Genomic DNA, 22,427 nt, shown 5'->3' with positions numbered 1-22,427 from the left:
TAGCTCGCTGCTAAACTGTTACCATTGTAACTTAACTGCTAAAGGTCAGAAGTTCTTCTGCTGAGGTTCTTCTTTTGTCAGATACCAAACAGCTTCAGGTGTATCACTGCCTCCTTCTGGACTGGAGGAGGGTTGACCCTGATTTTTTTTATTTTTTATTATTATAATTACCGTATCCTTTATTTAAGCAGGTCTCAACAAGTCTCACAGACAACACAGACAGACAAATACACCTGTCACACGCTATAAACGAGTGAACACAACATCCACGTATGATGTAATACTAGGTCCAGGACTAAAACATGTGACCTGTGTAGACAGATGTATTGATTAAAACAGAAGTGCATCTGTTCTGTCAGACAGACGTGAGACAGACGACTGAAAACACAACGTCAATGCCTCCGGTGTGGACGAGCCTCAATGTCTCAATGACCAAACGTTAAGTTAACGGACAGATGAAGACTGTCACGAATTCCATGTCGGAAAGAGGCTGAAGAAATGAAGGGAAACGAGAAGTGACATTTCTCCAATTATCTCATCCCTGGTCTCTCATGGAATCATCTCTAAACGGACACTTCTTAAATTTACATATTGAAGAACGTTAACTGCTCCCGTGGCACCGTGGCCTCTGATGGCACGTCGGAGAAAACGTGGCTATAGTTCGGACTTACTCTCATCCGCTACGTAAATGGTAGAATATTAGCAATATTGTCTTTATGCTACGTTCTGGTAGTTCTTCCCTCCAAGTCATCTTCAGGCTACTACTGCTGATAAATGTTAGCTAACTGCTATTCGTTAGCTAGATGCCAACCTGTAATCCCAGCATCGAACGTCTTATTCCCACCCTGTTGTTGTTCCAGAAACATGAGACAGAGGTGCTGGCTGTGGTGGAAAATGGCCGAGAGACAGAGCAGAGGAGGAAGAGGAGGGATGAGGGGATGATGAAGCAGGAGAGGAACCAGAAAAACGAGGAAGAGGAGGAAGTGCACAAGGCCATGGTGGCGTCTCTGAGCGAGGGATGGTCGCTGCTCCTTCGCCTTCTCGAGAGACGACAGGAAGTCCTGATGTCGGCTTCAGACTTTTACCGCCGAGCACTGGAGGTAGGAAGCTTCTGGAAATGAGGACAACTGGGGTAACGCTGTACGACAGAGCCCGTGATTTACAGAGTAATTTACCAATAAAATACTAACTGGTTTGTACTGGGACTGAAATGTAGCTTCAGTGGAAGAGAACAAGTAAGGAACAACTGGGTATTACTTCTGTAAATACTGGGCACCTACAGGTACAGCAGTGGGAAACAAAAGTGAAGTTTAGGATAAATGGTGTTAGGTGCACTGATATTCTGCAGAACCTCTAAAATAGTTAGGCTCTAGCAAATTTCACAGTCAAAACCTCAAGGATACAGTTTGAGGCTACTTTTACCTGTTAACTACACAGTAAGAATGAGGTATAGGAGCAGTAATATCAAGTGTTGACGGTTCTGCCTTTTTGCCTTTTAATTGCACACTAACTACCTTCTATAACAACTGCATCTCTACAGCAGTTTGTGTCAGATTGGCACCAGATTTTCTGATGGGAAACCTCATCTCATAACCGTGTATGAGAGTCTCTGTTACCAGCTCTAACTCCTCCTGTGGACACTCGTCAGTGGAGGCTGCTGGATGAACAGACGATGAACCACAACACAGTGAAACACAGGATGGAATAATTGAAAATATGTAGAACAAAAACTGAAGGTTAATAAACACTGACACGTCCTCAGATCTGATTATAAACAACATTGTAGTTCTAAACCATTTAATAAATGTGTTTTAAGGTTAAGTTGTGACCTACGACTTTTTAATGTTGAAATATGGAAGAGTGTATTTACTGCCTCGTGTTAGACTGAACGGAGACTCCGTGTTGATATTCTAACTGAAGCTCAGTGTAATGTGACACTCACGGGAATACATGTCCATCTATTGTCAGGCTGTAGTGACCTCTGACCCCAGACCCCATCCCTGTTGGCCGTACAGTGCAGTGTGCTGTCCTCTGTGGGTGTGATTTATCTTTTCCGTGAGGGACATTAGTTTCAGCCCTGAGTCTCACATTCCTCAGGCGGTGCGGTGTATGTGCTGGATCTGTGGCGTGCCGCGGTAAGCCGTGCTCATTGGCTGGCTGCCATGGGATTGGAAACACCTGCTGTCTGACCAAGGTCACCTGCTGCAGCCTTTATCTAAAACAGTCCAACAGTGAGCTGTGCTTTCTTTTTTTATGGACTTCAAGCCACGAACAAACATCAGCCGCAGTAACATGGACTGAGATACAACTCTACCGACACAGGGGGCGGTGGAGGTGTCAGGTAAACAGTTGGGAGGGTTCAAGAATCCGCCAACATAGATTGGGTCCCGACAGCCGGTTCCACTTTGGATCTGGTTCTTGGTCGGCAAAATATCCGTCTCTTATTGGACCTTTTATCTCTTCTCGTTAACTCTATGATCAAAGACTGATGTAAAAACCCTGCAGGCGACGTCAGCAGCTTCTCATCTGTTTCCTCCTCTGGTTAAATCGATGACGTCAGCAGCGGTAGATTATATCAGCTGTAGATAATTAACGTTAATTAATGTGAAACTCTAGTCTGCTGGTTAACGTCTCTCTCTCCCAACCTCTGACTGGACTCTGCCGAAGATCGTTTGTGAGTGAAGACACATCGCTCTGTGACATCTCTGTTAAACTGTGTTTCTGTAGTTCAGCAGGATGGAGACTCTTCTCCAGAGAAACGTTCGGCTGATCGCAGCTCGTTAAACACGGGAGAGTCCAGCTTTTTATGCATCAGATCGATATCTGGAGCTTGTTAAGATCTGGATCAGGAGCTCCAGTATCTGGATCAAGTAGATCAGGTGTAAAAGTCAGTTTGTTCCAGCTGCTATTTCACTGTCACAACAATCAATATCAATCAATAATCAATATTTCAGCTCATGTTCAGGTTGGAGCTTCAGGTAGTCACCATTAATTAGACTAGCTTTGGTGACACTTCTACATTGATCCTGCCCTGTTACTGTTACAATTATACAATAATACAATTTCAATAAAAATAATTAATTAATTACATTTTCAAAAGTAATTAATGAATCATAACCCAATAACATTATATATAATATATAATAGAACAGAACATTTTAATAGATACATATAACATCATTAGATACAAGACGTCAACCTGACGGCGGCTTTCAGCCGAAGCACGTTGTTGTCAGGCCTCAGGCTGACTCCGATTTTTCTTTCTTGTTTGCACCAGATGTACTTCAGGTTTACTTCGACGCTTTGGACACATCAGATATACCACCAACATCTGTCTGTCTGTCTCTCTGTCTGTCTGTAGTTTGCTGTCAGTATCGACAGAGTTGAGGATCTGCAGATCAGACCAGACAACGACGGACTGAGTGAAGTGCAGCTCACATACGAGTCCATGAGGAGAGGTAACCAGTGTTCATATTCATAATCAGAGAGAGACTGAATTTAAGTTGTTTTAAACTGGTTGAAACTAGGCTATAAACAGGTTTTAAACTAGTTTCACTGGTCAAACTGGTATAAACCACAGATGAACTGGTTTACATTAGAGTTAAACTACTTTAAACTGGTTTGCTTCAGCTGCATGGTTGCAGGTGGTTTAAGATGATTTCAACCAGTAAAAGCTAGTTTAAACTGTGTTAAACTTTAGATCAGCTGGTTTAATCCACTGAAATGTCATAGATCTGTTGCAGATGGTTTTCATTTACACAAAAGTCATTGTGTCTTTGTGTTTTAATTCCAGATCTTCTGGGAAAATCCCTGCAGGTTTTAACCAGCAGCAGCGTTCTGCTGCAGAAACTCAGACGGCTGCAGAGGACCGAGGCCCTCCAGAGGACAGGGAGAGTACTGCAGGATGAGGAGGACAAGGAGGGGGAGGAAGGACAGGTGACAGTGACTGTCTACGTTTAAACTTTGAAATTGGAGCAGCTTTCCCACGTTACAGTCTGATTTATGTCTGTCTGAATATTTCCTCGTACAAAATGCTGCAGCACGTTAACTGTATAGAAACTGAGAAAATGACGCACATTAGTACACACTAGTACTGGCTGCTTGTTATGTAGGAACCAGGATGCTGCTTTAAAAGAGACTTTTAACCTTAGTGAGACCTTTTCCTGGTTAAATAGTGCCTATAGTGGCTTAACTTCTCACCTTGCTGCTTCCTCTTCCCAGAGTTCCCAGTGCAGCAGGGGCGTGGCGTTGAGGCTGGAGGAGCTGGTGGAGAGGCTGCAGGATCGGAGGAGGAAGGCGGACCAAGCTGTCAGGCTGCAGCTCCGACAGGCGAAGAACGACTTCTTGGTCCACAAGAAAGAACAGGAGTCTAGACCGGCAGGTTCTGAAGTGAGAGACAGATTCAGCAGTGAGCATGGTTACTGTCACAGCTCCAATTAGCTCCCAGGGTTTGGTTCTCCTTTTCAGTTTATGATCTTATTTTAATATTTTGTGCCAACGGGACAATCAGAGTTATTGACTTGTGCCCACAAGATAGAAAAACATCAACTTTCAGAACCTCAAAGGCTCGACACTTTTCAGCTCTGCCATTAAAGCCTCAGAAAATGTGCAGTATGAGTATATAAAGACTGAGAGCCTGAGAAATGATGTTCAGAATCAGTTTCAGTTTTTGTTGTACATGGTTCTGTGTAAACTTGTGAAAAACAGGTGGGAATAGGTAGGAAAGAGTTAGAAATCAGAATTTATGCAGAAATTGTGTCATGATGATGCCGCACAGACTATAAGAAGAAAGAAAGAAAACTGAAATTGGATACGTGATGGATGGATGGAAACATGATGGATACATGATGGATGGATGGATACATGATGGATACGTGATGGATGGATGGAAACATGATGGATACATGATGGATGGATGGATACATGATGGATACATGATGAATGGATGGATACATGATGGATACATGATGGATGGATGGATGATGGATACAGGATGGATGGATGATAGATACATGATGGATGGATGGATGATGGATACATGATGGATGGATGGATGATGGATACATGATGGATGGATGGATACATGATGGATGGTTGAGTGGATGATAGATACATGATTGATGGATGGATGGATGATGGATACATGATGGATGGATGATTAATATATGATGGATACATGATGGATGGTTGAATGGATGATGGATACATGATGGATGGATGGATGAAGGATGGATGGATGGATGGATGGATGGTTTAGTGGATGATGGATGGATGATGGATATATGATGGATGGATGGATACAGGCTGGATGGATGGATGGATGGATGGTTTAGTGGATGATGGATGGATGATGGATATATGATGGATGGATACAGGATGGATGGATGGATGGATACAGGATGGATGGATATATGATGGTTACATGATGGATGGATGGATGGTTACAGGATGGATGGATGGATGGATGATTGATATTAAATGAGAGTAACTGGATTAAAAATATTCTGTTGGCTAAAACCTCTGATGTCAAGCAGTTGAACTGAACAAAACGAGGCCTCGTTGAGACAAAAATTCTAAAATCCAGTTTATGAACCTTCTGAAGCTGATCAGGGGCTCCCCAAAACCATCACAACTCAAAACACTCTCCACTCTCTCTTCACCACAGGACTGGACTCTCACAGTTGACAAAATCCCAGTCCAGAACCTGCAGTCTCAATCCAGATCAGCAGAGAGTGCAGACCTGCAGTCAGATTCCAGAACAAAAGAAACCAGAGACCTTCAGCCTGGATCCGGTGTAGATGTGAAGCCTGGATCTACATCAGAGGAAACCAGAATCTTTGAGTCGGGATCCAGATCAGATATCAAGCTTGAATCCAAGTCGGATCTGAAGACAGGATCTAAATTAGTTGTGAAGCCTGGATCCAGACCAGAGGAGACCAGAAACTTTGAGTCAGGATCAAGATCAGATGTAACGCCTGAATCCAGATCAGAGATGAAGCCTGGAATCAAATATTACGTGAAGCCTGGATCTAGATCAGAGCAAACCAGAGATGTGGATCCTGGATTCAGGTCAGAAGAGACCAGAAATTCAAAGTCACGATCCAGATCAGATCTGCAGCTTGGATTCAGATTAGAGCCAAAACCTGCATACAGATTAGAGGAAATCAGAAACGTGCAGTCCAGATTCAATTTAAGCCTGAAGGCTGGATCCAGATCAGACCTGAAATCAGATTCCAAATCAGGGGAGACCAGAGACCATCAGCCTGAATCCATTTCATTTCTGATGCCTGTATCCAGGTCAAAGGAGACCAGAGAACTGCAGCCTGAATCCACATCACATGTGAAGTCTGAATCCCAAACCGATGAGACCAGAAACCTCCAACCACAAACAAGATTAGACCAGATGCCTGGATCTAAATCAGAGCAAACCAGATATGTAGAGCCTGGATTCAGGTCAGAGGAAACTAGAAACTTAGAGTCAAGATCCATAACAGATGTAAAGCCTGGATCCAGATCAGATATGAAGCCTCAGTCTAGATCACAGGAAAACAGAAACCTACAGTCTGAATTCAGATCACAGGAGACCATGGAGCTCCAGTTAGGATCCAGATCAGATATAAAGCTTGATTCAAGGTCATATTTAAAGCCTGGATCCAACTCAGAAAAGACCAGAAACCTGCAGCCTGGATCTAGGTCAGAACTGAAGTCAGATTCCAAATCAGAGGAGTCCAGAAACTTTGAGTCAGGATCTTCATCAGACATGAACATAAGATCCAGAGTAGATCAGAATACTGAATCCAGATCAGGGGAGACCATAAACCTGCATCCTGGATCCAGATCAGAGACTAAAGAGCTGCTACTTGATGTACAGCCTAGATCTAGATCAGAGAAGACCACAGACTTGCTTTTTGATTCCACATTATCGGAGAGCAAAGACCTGCAGCCTGGATCCGGATCAGAGGAGACCAGAAACCGTTCCAGATCAGATGTGCAGCCGGGTTCCGGATCCGAACTGAAGCCTAAATCGAGATCAGAGGTAACTGGCTGGCTGAGGGTTTGAGGATGAAATCTTCTACCAATCAGCTGATAGAACCAGATTCATTTTTTATTGATCCAGGACTTTACGGTAACTGGAACAAACTCATTCCTTCAGAAAGTAACATGAAAGAAAACCGGCTTAAATTTAACGTTTCTTAAATGTCTTCGTTCCGCCTGAACGTTGTCATTGTTTGTCTCAGCTGTTTTGTTGCTCTCACAGCATATGGTAAGAACAAGTGATTCAAACACGTAAAATTCTGTGTGAGGGATTAAAATGTGTCGCCACCAGCAAACACTAGCATCTGGTTATATTCCTGGACCCACTGTACAAAATACTCCAGAAGAAAAACAATGTGACATCTCAGATCAGTGTAATGCAGGGTGAGTAGGTCTTCCGGTAAACTGCCCCAGATGTTGATCCCTATAAGTTGGACCTTAATGGCTGTTCCTAACGGCTACATCCTGCGTTTACTTTGGGTCAGACTCTGAGACAACCGTCTGAAACGTTTATTAGGGAAACTATAGGATGCTCGTGCCGGTTGCCCCAGTAAATTCTGTTTTAACATACGAGTCCCTGTTTCCCCAAATCTCAACAAACGAGATGGCGAGTTCAAAGTTACCCCGACTCCTGGAGCCACAATAGCCCCATTTATGGGAAATACACCAAGTGGAAGTAAACTGGAATTATCTTTTAAGCCAGAGCTGCTTCGAGCGTCCTAAACTTCAGCCCTTTTTGTCCGGTATTTTTGATATTGTCTCCAAAGTCATTGCTCAGTGATTCATTGCCATTTGTTTAAGAACCAAATGCTTAGTAAAAATGTTTGGAAAACAGTTTTTAATTAATTTATCCATTCGTCACATTATCATTTAGTGTTTATACGCTGATGAAAAATGTAAAAGATTTTGGCATAGTTCTCGTTTTCAAAGTTGACTTTTTATTTAGCTACAGGCTCATTTGTTTGTCATGAAACAAAGGTTATTGACTTGTATTTTTCGTCATTGTTTTTGTTGAAATTAACACTGGTGTGGTGTCTCTCAGGCTGCAGATGTCAAATTGTCCCAACTGAGCAGGAAACGGGACGAGACCAAACAGCACAGACCTGCTACAACTACCAGGTAGGAAAAATGTCAACACATCCGTGGTGTGACTGTTTCTACAGCTCACGTCGAGCTCTGGGATTTATCAGACGGTGGGTGAACGGCTGGTTCTCGTAGTCAACGTGTTGGATGTGGGAGAAACAGGCAGGTGTAAAGACCTGAACCACTTTGACAATCATCCAGAAAACTTGTTTGGAGCATCTCTGAAACACCAAGGCTCGAAAGGGGCTCCCGGTCAGCGGTCATGAGTACCTACCTTGATAGTAGTTCAAGGACGGACAAACCATGGACCAGACACAGGGTGCCGGGGGATGCGCTGGAACACCTCGCAACTTACAGGACTTACAGGACTTGCTGCTAAAGTCTTGGTGCCAGGCACCTTCCGAGGTCTTTTAGAGTCCACATCTCGGCTGGTCAGGACTGTTTTGGCGACACACAGACCGTCAGAATATTAGGCAGGTGGTCATAATCCTCTGGCTCATCCTTGTAATGATGTTACTTAGGCTACAAAAATCACCGGACGTCAGTGGGCGGTATGACGGGTTGCGCAGGGGCTGTGATCTGTTTTAATGTGCAGGATGACGCGTGACCTGTTCATAATAAAGCAAAAAAAACCAGCACAAACTGTCAGAAACATCTCATCAGAGTTTTATTATTTCCCTGTTTGGTCATAAAAGCCTGTGACAACGTAAATACAGGACACGACACCTGCATGATTTCCTCCTTCTTTGGTAGTGGGCAGGTGGCAGGACTGGAGGGGACGCTAATAAAGGAGATTCAAAGTGGAGAAGACCACACCCACCAAGCCCCCCTGACCAATCAGCGGCAACAGCTGCTGTCGTCATGTGAACGACTCGTGGACAAGGTGACATTTTCTTTTTGTTCTTAACGTGGTGTCGCTAAATACAGACGGAGCTGGTATTTCATGTAAATATGGCAGGAACCACACAACACACTCAGTACGTGTGTGTGTGTGTGTGTGTGTGTGTGTGTTGCAGGTGTGGAGCTGGGTGCAGCACGGCAGCAGTGTGTTGTCCAACAGCTCTGAAGCAGGACGGCAGCTCTCTGAAGCCGAAGACACTCTGAAGACACACCTGCAGCTGCACACACAGGCGGAGGTAAACACACACACACACACACGTGATTTATTTGAACTAAAAAACTCTTGCAGCCACTCCAAATAACAGACCCTCAGATAAAGTAGGATCCAGGTTGTAGGCGGAGGTTGACAAGCTGCCGTTACTGTGATGGCGTCTCACCTGTAAACCCACGGATAACACTGCAGTGTATGCGAAGGATTTCACTTTGTGTTCCATTCCTTTTTCCCCGCACGCAATGTTAGCTGACTGACCGTTGGCCACTTGAAGGCTTCGGTCAGCGTGAGACTCTCCCGGTTGAATCGTAAGTACAGAAGATTGTTGAGTCCATCCTTCAAAACGTCAGGACTCGCGCATCCGTTTGGTGAAGTATGCAGGACGCAAAAAGTTAAACTCACGTCTATTTATTCAAATACGGCAGAGTCTTAAAGACTGAGGTTGCTCACGGAGCTCTGGACCAGACTGTGCGTCCCTGACAAGCCTACAGAATCCACATCAGTTCACCAAGTCTGAGTGTCTATTCTCTCCCTGGTCCAGCCGGTATCAGGTTTAAACATAGTAAATAACATCATCTTCTTATTGGCTGAGACCTCCGTCACTCCTCAGGTACGTGCCTCCCTCGTACGGACGTTTCACTCTGGACACGATGGACTCTCCCCATTTAACGACTTATCTGTAGAAAAAGACGAGACACTACACAGCAACCAAGGACAGTTTCTCAAATTGTATAGGGGGTTGTTTGTCACATATAGACAACCATGTGTCTTTGGGTGCATTCTTTGCAGAATAACACCTCTGTTTAGTACCAGCACCTGAGTTTAATAAGCACAATCATCTGGTTTCTTTTAGTCTCATAGTAGGATAATATATAAAAACATATAAAAATAACCCTTCAAGATGAACAGCTGTGTTGGAAAATATCTGGGTCTTTTAATAAAAAGACAAAGGTACAAGCCTGCAGAAGTCAACTACGACTACCGAGCTGCATTTCGGTAGGAAGCATCCAGCTGCCAAGTTTCAAATCCTAATAGTAGTGCTAATGATGGGTGGAAGCTAAAGATTACGGTGGTAAGAAAACTGAAAACACAATCTGCGTCTTCCATGAATGGTTTTCTGGGCTGGTTTTGATGAATTCACTAACTATGGTACTGATTTGTGTGTTTCCACTGCAGCGATAACTTTGCTTGTGTTTGTCTCCAGTCGGCAGGTCACGATGCAGAGAACCTGAAGCAGATCCCGGATCAGATCCGAGCTCTGCACGCAGATCCAACCAGCAAAACCAGTCCCCAGCGTCCAAGTGAACCCGGCAGACAGCTGCCCCCCCTGAAGGCCCTGACTGAGCAGCTGAAGAGAGGCGCCACAGGAAGGCAGACCGGAGCCAGCGCCGCTCAGCCTGGTGCACCTGCCGCTGACCCAATTGATTCACTGGGTCCTGAACTTGCTGGTCGAGTTGATCTGGTCCTGGACGAGCTGCAGAGCCTGAACAGGAAGATTGACTCAAACCTGCAGCTGCTGCAACCATACGTCACTTTCCTCAGGACAGCGCAGCAGGTCACAGTCTCTTTTGGTTTATATGGCACTGATGCAATACTGGGTTAACTTTACCCAGAACTAATGGGTTGTTCTGACCCAGCATTAGTGGGGTTTTTCTTACTGTTGAGTTACGTACTCTAACTTAAAATTTGGTTGTGACCCAGCGTTAGTGTTCCGTTTTTTTTTAATCGTTGTGTTATTAACACAAAGCAAAATATGGTTATTTGAGTCACTGTCACACACAAGAAGCTCAAGTTTTGTCAGAGATTAACTGTTAGTGGAACAAAACAATATGCATTTGACATTCGAAACGGCAACAGATACACACGTCATTAACAATCAGTAACAAACAAGCTAATGTAGATAATAGCAGTGTGCACCCAAACCGTGCGAACCACATACATGTATTTCTGATGGAACAGCTCATGTTTTCACTTTTGAATTTACATAAATTAAAAAAAACAAAAGTGCAGCAATATTTACAACAAAATGTACTTAAAGTGTCGACATTAAAGTTCCCTATGTGCAGAATTAGCTCCACGAGTAGCCGAATCAACAGTATGTTGTTAGCTCTGTGCAATACTTTCATATTGTGCGCTGTAATGAACGTTGTAGCCTCTGGCAGGGAAATCTGAGCAGCCGATATCTTGCTCTGGACCAAAGAGCGAGGTCTGCGCTTGATCCGCATCACTACTGCATAGAGGCTAACCCCTGCGGTAACATTTAGCTAGAGCCTGTCAGAGAAGTCGAAGATGAAGATGAACATACCCGTGCTGTTAGCTGATGGCGCTCCTGTTTTCCAGGTGGGGGAAGAGATGGAGGAACTGAGGGAGGTCTACAGGACGAGACCAGAGGAAAAAGAAAAGGAGGAGAAGCAGGAGGAGAGGGAAGCTGGTAGTAGCGATATCAGGACCAGGTCACCGCTGAATAACGAGGAGCAGGTCGGCACCTGCTGGCAGGAAACGCTGCAGAGGCTCCTCGCTGCTCAGGAACTGGGAAACAACTACGTCCGTATCGTTACCATGGTAACCAGGCTGCCAGGAATCGGGGTTCCGACTGAAGTGTTTTTACGAGATGAGTTGAAATGATATGACATGAAAGGCCTTGAAATTAGGTCACGTGAGATCAGACCAGATGACGCGACAGGACGGACATGAGATTAGGAAGATGTGAGATGATATGAGATTATAGATGGAGTGAGATGATATAGATATAAATTAAAGTGAAAAAAGATTAGATGGCGTGAAATGATAATGTTGCATAACATGAGATTGGATGACATGGGATTAGATGAAATAAAATGACCTCAAATCACATGATATGACATTCCATGAGATTAGATGACATTATGAGATGAGATAAAAATGAGATGACAGGAAATGATATGAGATTAAATGACATGTGATTTTATGACATAACGTAACATGGAATTAGATTACATTAAATGACATTAAGTGAAATTAAATCTCATGGGATTAAATGAAATAACATGTCACAAAATGACATGACATCGGATGAAATTACCTGAGATTAGATTGCATGAGATGAAGTTAAATTTCATGGGATTAAATGTGATAAAGTGAAATAAGATTAGATGAAATGCCATGAAATGACAAGATTTTATAATATGAGGTGCTTTGAAATGTAATAAAATTAGATGGGATCCAATGACGTGAGACCAAATGACAGGGGATAACATGAGATTTGATGAGATGACATGAAATGACAGAACATGCCGTGGGATTAGATTAAATTAAACAACATGAAATATGATTAAATGACCTGATATTAGATGACATGAGATAAAATGAAAGAGAGTGGGATTAGATGACATTAAATGATGAGATGATGGATGAAATTAGCTAAAATTAAATGTTTTTACACCAGGTGACACAACATGAGATGACATAACTAGACATGAGATAGTAGGGCACGGTATTTGATGATGTAACATGACATGGGATCAGATTAAATGATCAAATGATAAAATTACCAGATATTCAATGACATGAGATAAGATGAAGTAAAATGAGATGAGATAACATAAAATGACATAATTTGTCATGACATGAGGTGACCTGAAATTAGATTAAATGGCATATCATGTCATCTACATGACATGAGATTTGATGAAATGAGGTAAAAGGGATATATAATAAGATTAGATGAGATGACATGGTATAAAATTACACAAAATTACATGAGATGAAATGAAATTTTTATTTTATGTAAAAAAAATTAGATCAAATTAAATTTCATTAGATGACATGGCGTGAAATGACATAACATGATTTGTGTATATGTGTCAGGTGTCAGGATCAGGGTTAAACCTGCAGTCTGTGGTGTCGGTGGTGCTGCAGACAATCGAACAGCTCAACAGAACCAAACAAGAAGTGAACCAGCTGCGCAATCACCAGAAAATCCAGATCCAGCAGCAGCAGGAGGACATGAAGTACTGCAGGAAATACCAAGAAAGACTACTCAAGGTACTAACTACCCTGTGTCACAGAGTCTGGAAGAGTGAAGAGGTTACTGGTGGAGGTCTAATCTGTTTTGTATAAAACAAATCTTACTTCTTTAAGTTAATGTGGTGGAGTAAAAAGTATATTTTATTTTAAAATGTGATAATTAGAGGCATCAACTGCTGTAAAATACGGGTACTCAAGTAAAGTACAAGTATCTTAGATTTGTACAGTACTTAAATTCAGGTCTTGGGTAAATGTACTTAGTTACTTTCCACCACAAGGTTGCTGTACTGTATGTTTTCAGACCCTGCAGGACTTGAACTGTGTTTCTGAGCTGCTGGACTCCTGCACCCTGTTGGATCTGGGTTCAGACCTGCAGACCTCCAGGCTGCTGGAGCGCTTCAGCCAGGCCAGACCTCATTTTATTGTGAGTCTTGTTACTTTGATCTGCCAGGATATGGAGGACTATCAGGACTTTTCTTTAGCATTATAACTTATGGACCGTTTGGGCTGTCTTGACTGCCGGGACTTTTAGACCTTTGCAACTCATGGACCATGTGAACTAATAAAACTGCTGGAATGTTGAACCTCTGAGATTATTGGGATTTATTGAGACTCATGGGACTAGTGTGACTAATAGGACTTTTAGACTGTAAGGGGCTGTTAAGACGGTTGGGACTCATTGCACCATTGGGACTTTTGGACTGTGGTGACAGCTGGGACTACTTAGACCTTTATTAATTTTGGACTTTGTATGGCTTGAACTGCTGGGAATGCTGGGACTTTTTTTCTGTGGGGACTCCTGACACCACTTGGACCTCTGAATAGCTGGCACTGGTAAGATTATTATAGACTATCGGGACTCCTTGGAGTGTTTTGACCGCTGGGAAAACTTGGACTCTTGGGATAATTTTTACTTTTGGACTGGGAAATGCAAATGGTAGTGGTCCCGGATCATTGGGACCGGATCTACTGTGATTGTTAAATCCCAATTCTTGGGACAACTGGGAATGTTGGACTGTGGGAACTACGGGGACTGCTAGAACCAATGGGACTTAAAAAAAAACAAAACCTCAGACTCCTCGGACTGTAACAGGCTGACTCACTTATTCCCTTGATGTATTTTTAGAAGGACATTTCTTCCTAAATCATTATATACACTTTCTTCTTTGGTCCAGCAACTAGATGCTGAGGTGGAGTACATGATCAAGAGCTGGGAGACTCTGAGAGGAGTCCAGGAACGGCTGGAGGTGAAAGAGGTAAAGGGAGGAGCAGTGAAGGAGGAGGATCTGTCAGAGCTGCTGAAGCTCCAGAAGAAAGTGAAGGACAAGATCCAGCAGAGCGAGTTAATCTTGGACCAGACCAGAAACTTCCACCTCACAGCCAAGCAGGTCAGTGGAGCAGGGTGGAAGTTGTTCTGCAAAAAGACACCAATGAGGAACACGTTGTATGTTACAAGTTACAAGTTACTTCTGTCCTATGATAAAACACCCAACAACAATCATCATACAACAAAATCAATCAACCAGTCAGCTGCTTAATAAAGTAAAACTGACTCACCGGTGTGCTATGATGTGAGAGGTGGGTTTTGGTGGGTTTCCATCCACTTCTTTTTATGCACATTTTCAAGCTGCAAATAAAAAAACCTGAGTGTAAACTTTGAACATTCAAAAAAATATCAAAATATTGCTAAAAGTTCTTGCTTGTCTGAGGTGGAAAAGTTGGTGTATAAAAGCAAAAAGAAACAAAAACGAATGGAAACGGACTGAGTGACTAAATGCTGACGTCCATGAAGCGTGAAGAAGAGAAACCATCAGATCAGTGTGGAGCCATGAGGAGACTGGAACCTTCCTCACATCAACACATGGAACCAGCAGAAACGTCTGATTTCCATCACGTTCTCCACGCCGTTTTCCGTCGTCTGAGCTTTGAATGCAGCTCTTTTAACGACCTCGTCTCGCCGCGTCCTCTTCTTCTGTGGTGGTTTAACGGCAGCGACTGGAGAATCGGCTCCACCGGCTGTTTATCTACATCAACCAGTCAGCTCATATTCACATAACGACAGCGGATGGAAATGCAATTTTCTTTTGCCGATTTTCTTAAAATGAGGTTTAAATTTGTGATCCATTTTTGCTGGAAACCTACCTACTGTAGAGAGACAGGAAACATGGGGAGAGAGGCGGGTATGGTATGCAACAGAAATTCTCCAGCCGGGAGTCGAACCGTGGACATTGCAGTTATGTGGCACTCCGAGAGCCTTTCCCCATCAATAACTCTTTATTGAATGAAATACTGAGCAATCCTCAGAACAAAAAGAACAGTCAGAAGCTCCGAGAGCTGAATTGAGTTAATTAGCTGTTACACTTTCTGATGTGATCGAACCTTTTGTTCGTCCAACACTTTAGAGAAGATACAAGTATTTCAACAACTGCAGGAAGGATTACATAAGAACTGCTGTCGATATTCACCACTCCTAAAGGTTAGTTGATGGTCTCTCAGAACTGGTTCTGAAGACGTGCTGTTGGAAATCAAATCTTCTTTTATGCTGAACAGCTGCACGGGAGGGTGGGGCGAACATCTGACCACGACTAACTGCGCAGTAATGTTGTTTTCTGTGTGCCCAGCTGGAGGCGCTGCTCCACTCAGAGCCCGTGAGCCCTTCAAGCGGTTCGACTGGTTTACGTGGATCCGGTGAGGCTGAGTTGAGCCGGCACAGAGAGGAACAGCAGCAGATCCAGAGTCTGTTTAAAACCGCTTCAACACTGAGGACGGATATCTGCACCGCCGTCGCCCACAGTGTATGAACACGAAACACAAGCACACACAGTTTATATGAACATTTATTCAAGTACTGTACCATTCTGAGGTACTTGTACTCAACTTGACTATTTCCTTTCTATGTTACTTTACACTTGGACTCCTACATTTCAAGAGGGAGATATTTTACTTTGTACTGCTCCACATTTATCTGACCGTTTGACCTACTAGTTACTTTACAGATTATGACTTTACAGGAGAAAACACATGTTCATCACATGTTCAAAATCGCTCACATTGTAAAAGATGAGACCAGTGGTTCGCAACTGGCTTGTGACTCCAGCTCAGTGTGTGTCTCTAGTATAAAATCAGTGTGCAGTTGTTTTCGTCCGTGTTCCACCACCATCAGGGCTGGACAGGTTTCAGACTGGAGCAGCTGGAGGTTCGTCTTCTCTCTCTGGACTCTCTCTGTGTCTCGTGGCTGAACGAAGCAGCTCGACGTGAGGAAAAACTCCGCAGAGAGCTCCTGACTCACCTGCTCAACAATGACGTCAACCAGGTGAGGTCACGGGTCACAGGTAAAAGCCACAGAACAGCGATTCCCAGAAAGGTCGTCGTAAATTCTGCTGCTGTCGCTGCTCCTTCGTAGTTTGGCAAAAGATTCAGTCTCTGAAGCAGCTGTTCTGGAGCCTGTAACATGAAGTGATACTTTGTGTTACTTTGCCTCACTGAGTCCAGTATCAGTGATCCTGGATACCTGGTCTCACAAAACTGGTTCAGTTAACTCTGGGCGCGGTTGTTAATTACAAACAACATCTGAACCATGAATGAAGTGATTGATACGAAGTGACATGAAATGTGATACCCGCATAATTCATTGGGTTATGGCTATGACAGCAACGTGGGATTCAACGAGGTGAAATATAAACGTTGAGAAACACTAGAACTCCGGGAAAATATTTAACAGCGTGTGGATTATTTTTCTTTAGACGACAGAGGATTTAGTTTTTAATTCCAATTATTCTGAGCTGCATAGATGAATCCTGTGAGGAATCAAAGGATCTTTGTGAAATAAAAATGCAGCTACAGTCGTCATTACGGATTTATTGTGGTAAACTCTCCCTCTGTTTCTTGGCGGCTCCGTTCTGTCTGATGTGATGGATCAGTATTTGGGCCGTTGACAGGTTTTGATCTGACCCTCTGAAGTTCACCTGCTCTGGAGCAGCTAAACCCGCAGAGAGCTGGGTAACCCACTAATCTCGCCCCCTGGTACAGGTTCCAGGTCAGCTAACTACTGACACAGAGCTCTGGTTGATTTGGGATTGTGTCATTCGTCAGGACGACCAGCAGAGGGGGCTGCTGCCGGCCGTCCGGCTGCCTGTCTGTCAGACTGTAAATACCCAGACTCTGCACAGAACCGGTCTGAGTCTGACTCCAGGGCCTTTGTAGCACAATCTGTACTCAGATCAATCAGATTTATCTTCATTATCACTGATTCCGGATAATTTCACAGGATGTTTCCTGCAAAGAATTAAAGGAAAAATATGAGTTAATTAATATTAGTTAATATTAATGATTCATTCGTGATTGGAACCTTTATTCTCCATGCCTGTTGAATTGCCTGCTTGCTTGTAGACAAATTTAACATTTTTGCACGTTCAGCGACTGCTGTGCTCTGAGTAAAGGACGCTCTGTTATTGGAATTAATTATTTTGAACTGTACCAATGAAACACCGTCTCTGTTGTTCCTATAATTAGTACCAAATTACATAGTTCTTGTCCTATAAAAGTAGTCAAAACTTGTAGACTAATGTACACATGATTTTCCCTTACACTGTAGAGACCCCGATTGTTAAACTATAAATTAAACTGATGTATTTAACATTTTGATACTAAATTAACCCTCCACAGCTGATTTTAATTCAGTCGTGTGAACTCGTTCCTCCAAATCTTAAAAAGTGGTCTGAGGCAGCCGCTCTCTCAGTTTCATCACAGTCTAAATATAACTGAAGTCAGCAGGACAGATTTAGACTTTATTGGAGTCCGTCTCTCAGCTTGCTGCAGGAGTCGGTCTCTCCTCTGAATCATAAGCTGGACCTGAGGATTCTTTGCTGCTGTCAGAGAAAAATTAGAAGAAGCAGAGTTGTGATGGGTTAGTAAACACCAAACAAAAAAAGGGTCCTTTATGTTTTCAGGGTTGTATCAGCTGCCGAGGTGTGTTCAAATGCAGTTCCACTAATCTCCACTAGATGCTGCTCCAAGAAAACTGTACTGAAGTGAATGGAAAACGCTCCAACTTCTATCTACGAAAAAATTAAGTTAATACATGTTTTCCACAAGTTCATGTCTCAGGAGAAGCATTTTGACTTAACACCAAACAATGATAAGAACAGTGTTTGTGATCAATGTCGTAAAAATGTTGTGCCCAATTAAGACGACTGTAACGGGACCAAATATAGTATAAAGACTAGAAAACGCTACAAACTTTATAGGTCACAGATAATACTGTAAAACTGAGTTTACAGGCAAGACTGAATGCGTGTATACGTGTATGTGTGTGAACTGATTATTGATCGGGCCTGAGAGGTCGGGGGGTCGCTGGGCAAGGGCCTCCGTTTGTAATGACATGAAATGACCACAAAGGCACGAAAAACAACCACAAAACAATCGCAATGAGACACCAGCTGACCCCAGACGCACAATGACCACAAAGGCGCCCTCTTTAGGTAAATCTGTGAAATTATAAAATGTGAAACTTTCACTGGTATCACTGGTGTTACTGGTTCAGTCTGTGGTGTCTTTGAACAGCAGAGCAGCAGCTGTTGCAGGAATGACAGTGGGAGAGGGGCAGGATAAGAGAGATTGACAGACAGTTTGGGGGGGGATAAGAGAGGCTAAATACAGGCCGAGTCAGCCAGTGGGTATTTCCCATCATGCACCTGGTGCTGTGTGTCACCAGCACATTGAAACAGGAGCAGCCGGGGTGGACGCCAGAGACTCGCTGCTACAACCAAACAGAAAACACAAATACAGTTTATAAAAGCTTCATATACTAAACACTAATGCTACTTTATGCTAATGATACACTGGGTAATTATGTCAACAACCAGTGGGAGAGTGACTCAGGGTGGCGCTTTCTTATTATTTGGCCCATTATGGCCCATTACTGATAACATTCAGGACAAAATATTTCACGTTCAGGAATTGATTCTCTTTTTACATTTTCTACCAAACACTGTCCAGTGACTTTCATGTCAAATTTAAAAATAAATCAGCTTGTGAGTGAGACTTTTTCCTATGAAGGTTTAAGTTGTTTCTCTGCTTGTGGCTGGAAAATAGAACTGTGTCCTATCACTTTCAACCATAATGTCTTAATGCCACTGGCCAATCCCGGAAGAGTTTGCTGAAACAGACCAGCGTGTTGTTTTTACAGCTTTCAAATTAAAGGTCACCTTGAAGTTAACTAACAGTATCCTGTGGAGTTTTTTGACCACTAGTGGAGCAAAGTTTTGAGAGCAGGTCCATATTTTAAATTATCTCAGATGTACCAGGAAGTACCCATAAGCAGAAGTACATCGGTGACAAGATACACATTTCTTCAACTGATCGACAGTTGGTGCCAGTACCACACCAAGAAACACCAATAAGCAGCAAAGAAGAACTTTTACTTTATTTGACAGAGAGCCAAAGTGAAACTGGAACTTCCAGATTTTGTTCCAGAAGTAATAAAACCTCGTTCAAAATCCGACTGATATTTCTAACTACGCAAATAACTAAAAGTCCAGCCTTGGAACAGAGACTTTCTCAACAGTATGTAGTGTAGCTCTGTTCATACTTTACTTTTAGATAAGGATGGTAGTTTTGTAAAAATCAATCTAATGTTGGTAATTCAATATTTATGTCTCTTAGCAGCCTTTAACGAACACCATTTTCCTTAATCTCTAGACAGTCACAGGCTAAACGTCACAGCTCAAAAGAAGAGGACAGTCCATGAGCGAGTTGATGACTGACAGGACTGAACGCTGTAGAGGTATTTAGACAGCAGAGTTTCCACTAGAAAGTTGGAATAATGACTTTAGAGTGGGGTGATGGTTTGTTTTATGGTTTGAACAAAAGCTAAAATGATGTAAGTATCAGCGCTGCCACGCTTGTAGTTTTTTCATGGGAGCTGTAGTTTTTTCTGTGCACCGAGGTTTCAGTTTCTTGTACCAGTTAGTGTAGTGTACGTGACCCCCAGGAGCACACTTAATTTTGTCAGTAAGACTTTTGAAAGAAATGATGAATGACAAATTGCATTGAGCCACCTAGTAGAACAGAGGCTCTCTATATGTCATCTCGCTTGTTGCATTATGTCCCTCTGCAGTTTATTCTTAAACATTTCCTAAGGTGTTACATGTAACCCTTGATACACCAAGAAATGCAGCAGTGCATCAAAACGCAGCACAGAAAAAGACAGCTTGGCAATCTAAACGTGAATGTAAGTCATCTGCAATCACATGATTTGCCATGATCTCCATGGTGGCCGCCAAAGTGTCAGTTTGGGAATGGTTGGCAGAAGCCAGACTACATACAGTGTATGCTGTCTATCATGATATAAGCTGCAATAAAATGCAGCATGGATCCCTGACCGGAACCGAATTGCCAAAGGTATTGTCCTGCATGGTGGCTTAGAATAAGGTTTTGTAGCCTTTGGCCTTATTTGGAGTCACCTTCGGAGCTGGGATGACAGTATAAAACAGGAAACTTTTGTGATTTGTAAACAAAACCACATACTGAAGCTCTGGACCACATCTTTTGAAGTCCAACATATCAAGCCTGAGTTCATCTTCACATGTCAACAAGACCCTTCCCATCCCAAAGGCTTTGAGAAGATCTGTCAAAAGTTTCAGACTTTTTAATCAGGTTTGCAAGTCTGCGCTTTATGCAGACACTGTTTGGACTTCCAGAGAGTCCACTTCGGATGTAGAATTCATCAGGCTTTGTTCAGAAGATTACCCATAATTTGAGGCATCTGTAGCTCTTCTTTCTTTTTACTTTCTGCTGTTATTTCAAAGTAAAATTGCAGAAAGTTGAGCTACCTTTGTTTTGTTTTTAAGGACACAGCCATCTAGTTTGAATACAATTTTATTGGAATAATCTATGGACAGTTCCGGTCATATGGGCACCCACATGTAGACTGGTCAAATTGAATTGAATATATACAGATCCAGCAAGGTTCAGCTAAGGTCCGGTCTGGCTTCTGTCCAACATTCCCAAACTGAAACTGGAGAGAGAGGGAATAGGGCTTAACTGTCACTGTTCTGTAATGGTACACCACCACTGAGTATGCCATGAATACTCAATTGGATGGATGAGGGTGAGCTTAAGGGTAAAGGGAAGAAGTGAGACCCAACATGACTATGACCCTTTGGACTTGTTTGTGTCCACATTGCTGAGTCATATGAAGGGGATCTACATGAAGTTTTGTTGATGGAAGATGATGATTAAAAACATGACTGCGTGTTGAGAAATGGTTCTATTTTTGTTCACTGGTGGATTAGTTATTCTCGCTGCAGACATTCAGAATATTTTTGGTTCTCATGAAGGATCCCCAGAAGTACAATACTTCATCACAGAGTCTGCCAGCTGAACTCTGAAGAAAAATCATAATTAAGTTTGTGTGCAAAGTGTGGGTACGGTAAATGGGTATTCCATGGTACTTCATGGTGTAGTTATCTGAGGTACTACAGGGTACTCTGGGTCATTTCTTCCAGGTAGTTCATGGTATACTGGGGTACTTTATGGTACATTCTAATTATTGCTTTTGGATATTACAGGGTTCCGTGGAATGCTTTGTGGTTTTCTAGGGTAGGCTACTGCACAATGTTTAGGATAGTTTGTGGTACTTTTTGGTAATCTTTTTGGGGATCTTAATGGTCTACAGTAGAAGTTACTTATTGGTTATCCTTCTGTGGTTCTTTCTGCTACCTACTGGTAGTTGCAGGTAATTTTATTGATTTTGATATTTTAGTGCTCCAAACACTTGCCAGGTCTTTCCAGATGATTCAGGGGTTTGAACCAACAACATTCTGTGGAACTTCATATTGCTGAGGTATAGTTTTTGATACTTTGCAGTACTTCCTGAGACTCTACAGTTATCTTTTGGGGGGGCTTAATGCCCCTCAGAAGTAGTTCATCACACTTAGTGGTTTTCTGGGTTTATTCATGGTGCTCACAGTTCACAATACTTTGTATTACATCCTAGTAATCTCTTTAGTGTACTTCGTGGTCCTCAGGCATAGTTTATGGTACTTCATGGCTGGTATTACTTCGTGGTTAACACAATGTACTTCCTTGTGTATTGTGGTAGTTCTGGCTAATCACATGTGTTGGTTTTGATATTATTGCTCCAACCACTTGCTCAGCTTGGGTTTCTGTGATGTTTCAGAGATTGGAACCA

At 42.8% G+C, this 22,427-nt stretch overlaps 1 protein-coding gene across 1 annotated transcript in view; it reads left to right on the top strand.

The window, feature by feature from the left end:
* Nucleotides 1–22,427, top strand: part of ccdc141 (coiled-coil domain containing 141) — a 46,040-nt gene that overhangs the window by 5,536 nt on the left and 18,077 nt on the right. The window contains exons 3-17 of the mRNA XM_040149279.1: nucleotides 861–1,100; nucleotides 3,362–3,458; nucleotides 3,794–3,936; nucleotides 4,222–4,389; nucleotides 5,666–7,036; nucleotides 8,078–8,154; nucleotides 8,872–9,001; nucleotides 9,135–9,254; nucleotides 10,434–10,784; nucleotides 11,570–11,791; nucleotides 13,076–13,252; nucleotides 13,536–13,658; nucleotides 14,410–14,622; nucleotides 15,856–16,029; nucleotides 16,398–16,547. Coding sequence (XP_040005213.1) covers nucleotides 861–1,100; nucleotides 3,362–3,458; nucleotides 3,794–3,936; nucleotides 4,222–4,389; nucleotides 5,666–7,036; nucleotides 8,078–8,154; nucleotides 8,872–9,001; nucleotides 9,135–9,254; nucleotides 10,434–10,784; nucleotides 11,570–11,791; nucleotides 13,076–13,252; nucleotides 13,536–13,658; nucleotides 14,410–14,622; nucleotides 15,856–16,029; nucleotides 16,398–16,547 — 3,756 coding nt within the window. The remainder of the gene's footprint in view (nucleotides 1–860; nucleotides 1,101–3,361; nucleotides 3,459–3,793; nucleotides 3,937–4,221; nucleotides 4,390–5,665; nucleotides 7,037–8,077; nucleotides 8,155–8,871; nucleotides 9,002–9,134; nucleotides 9,255–10,433; nucleotides 10,785–11,569; nucleotides 11,792–13,075; nucleotides 13,253–13,535; nucleotides 13,659–14,409; nucleotides 14,623–15,855; nucleotides 16,030–16,397; nucleotides 16,548–22,427) is intronic.

This window comes from Xiphias gladius, chromosome 16, assembly GCF_016859285.1.
Source record: "Xiphias gladius isolate SHS-SW01 ecotype Sanya breed wild chromosome 16, ASM1685928v1, whole genome shotgun sequence".
Lineage (NCBI taxonomy): Eukaryota > Metazoa > Chordata > Actinopteri > Istiophoriformes > Xiphiidae > Xiphias > Xiphias gladius.
Note: the sequence above shows the minus strand (reverse complement) of the source record. Positions and strands in the feature narration are given on the sequence as shown.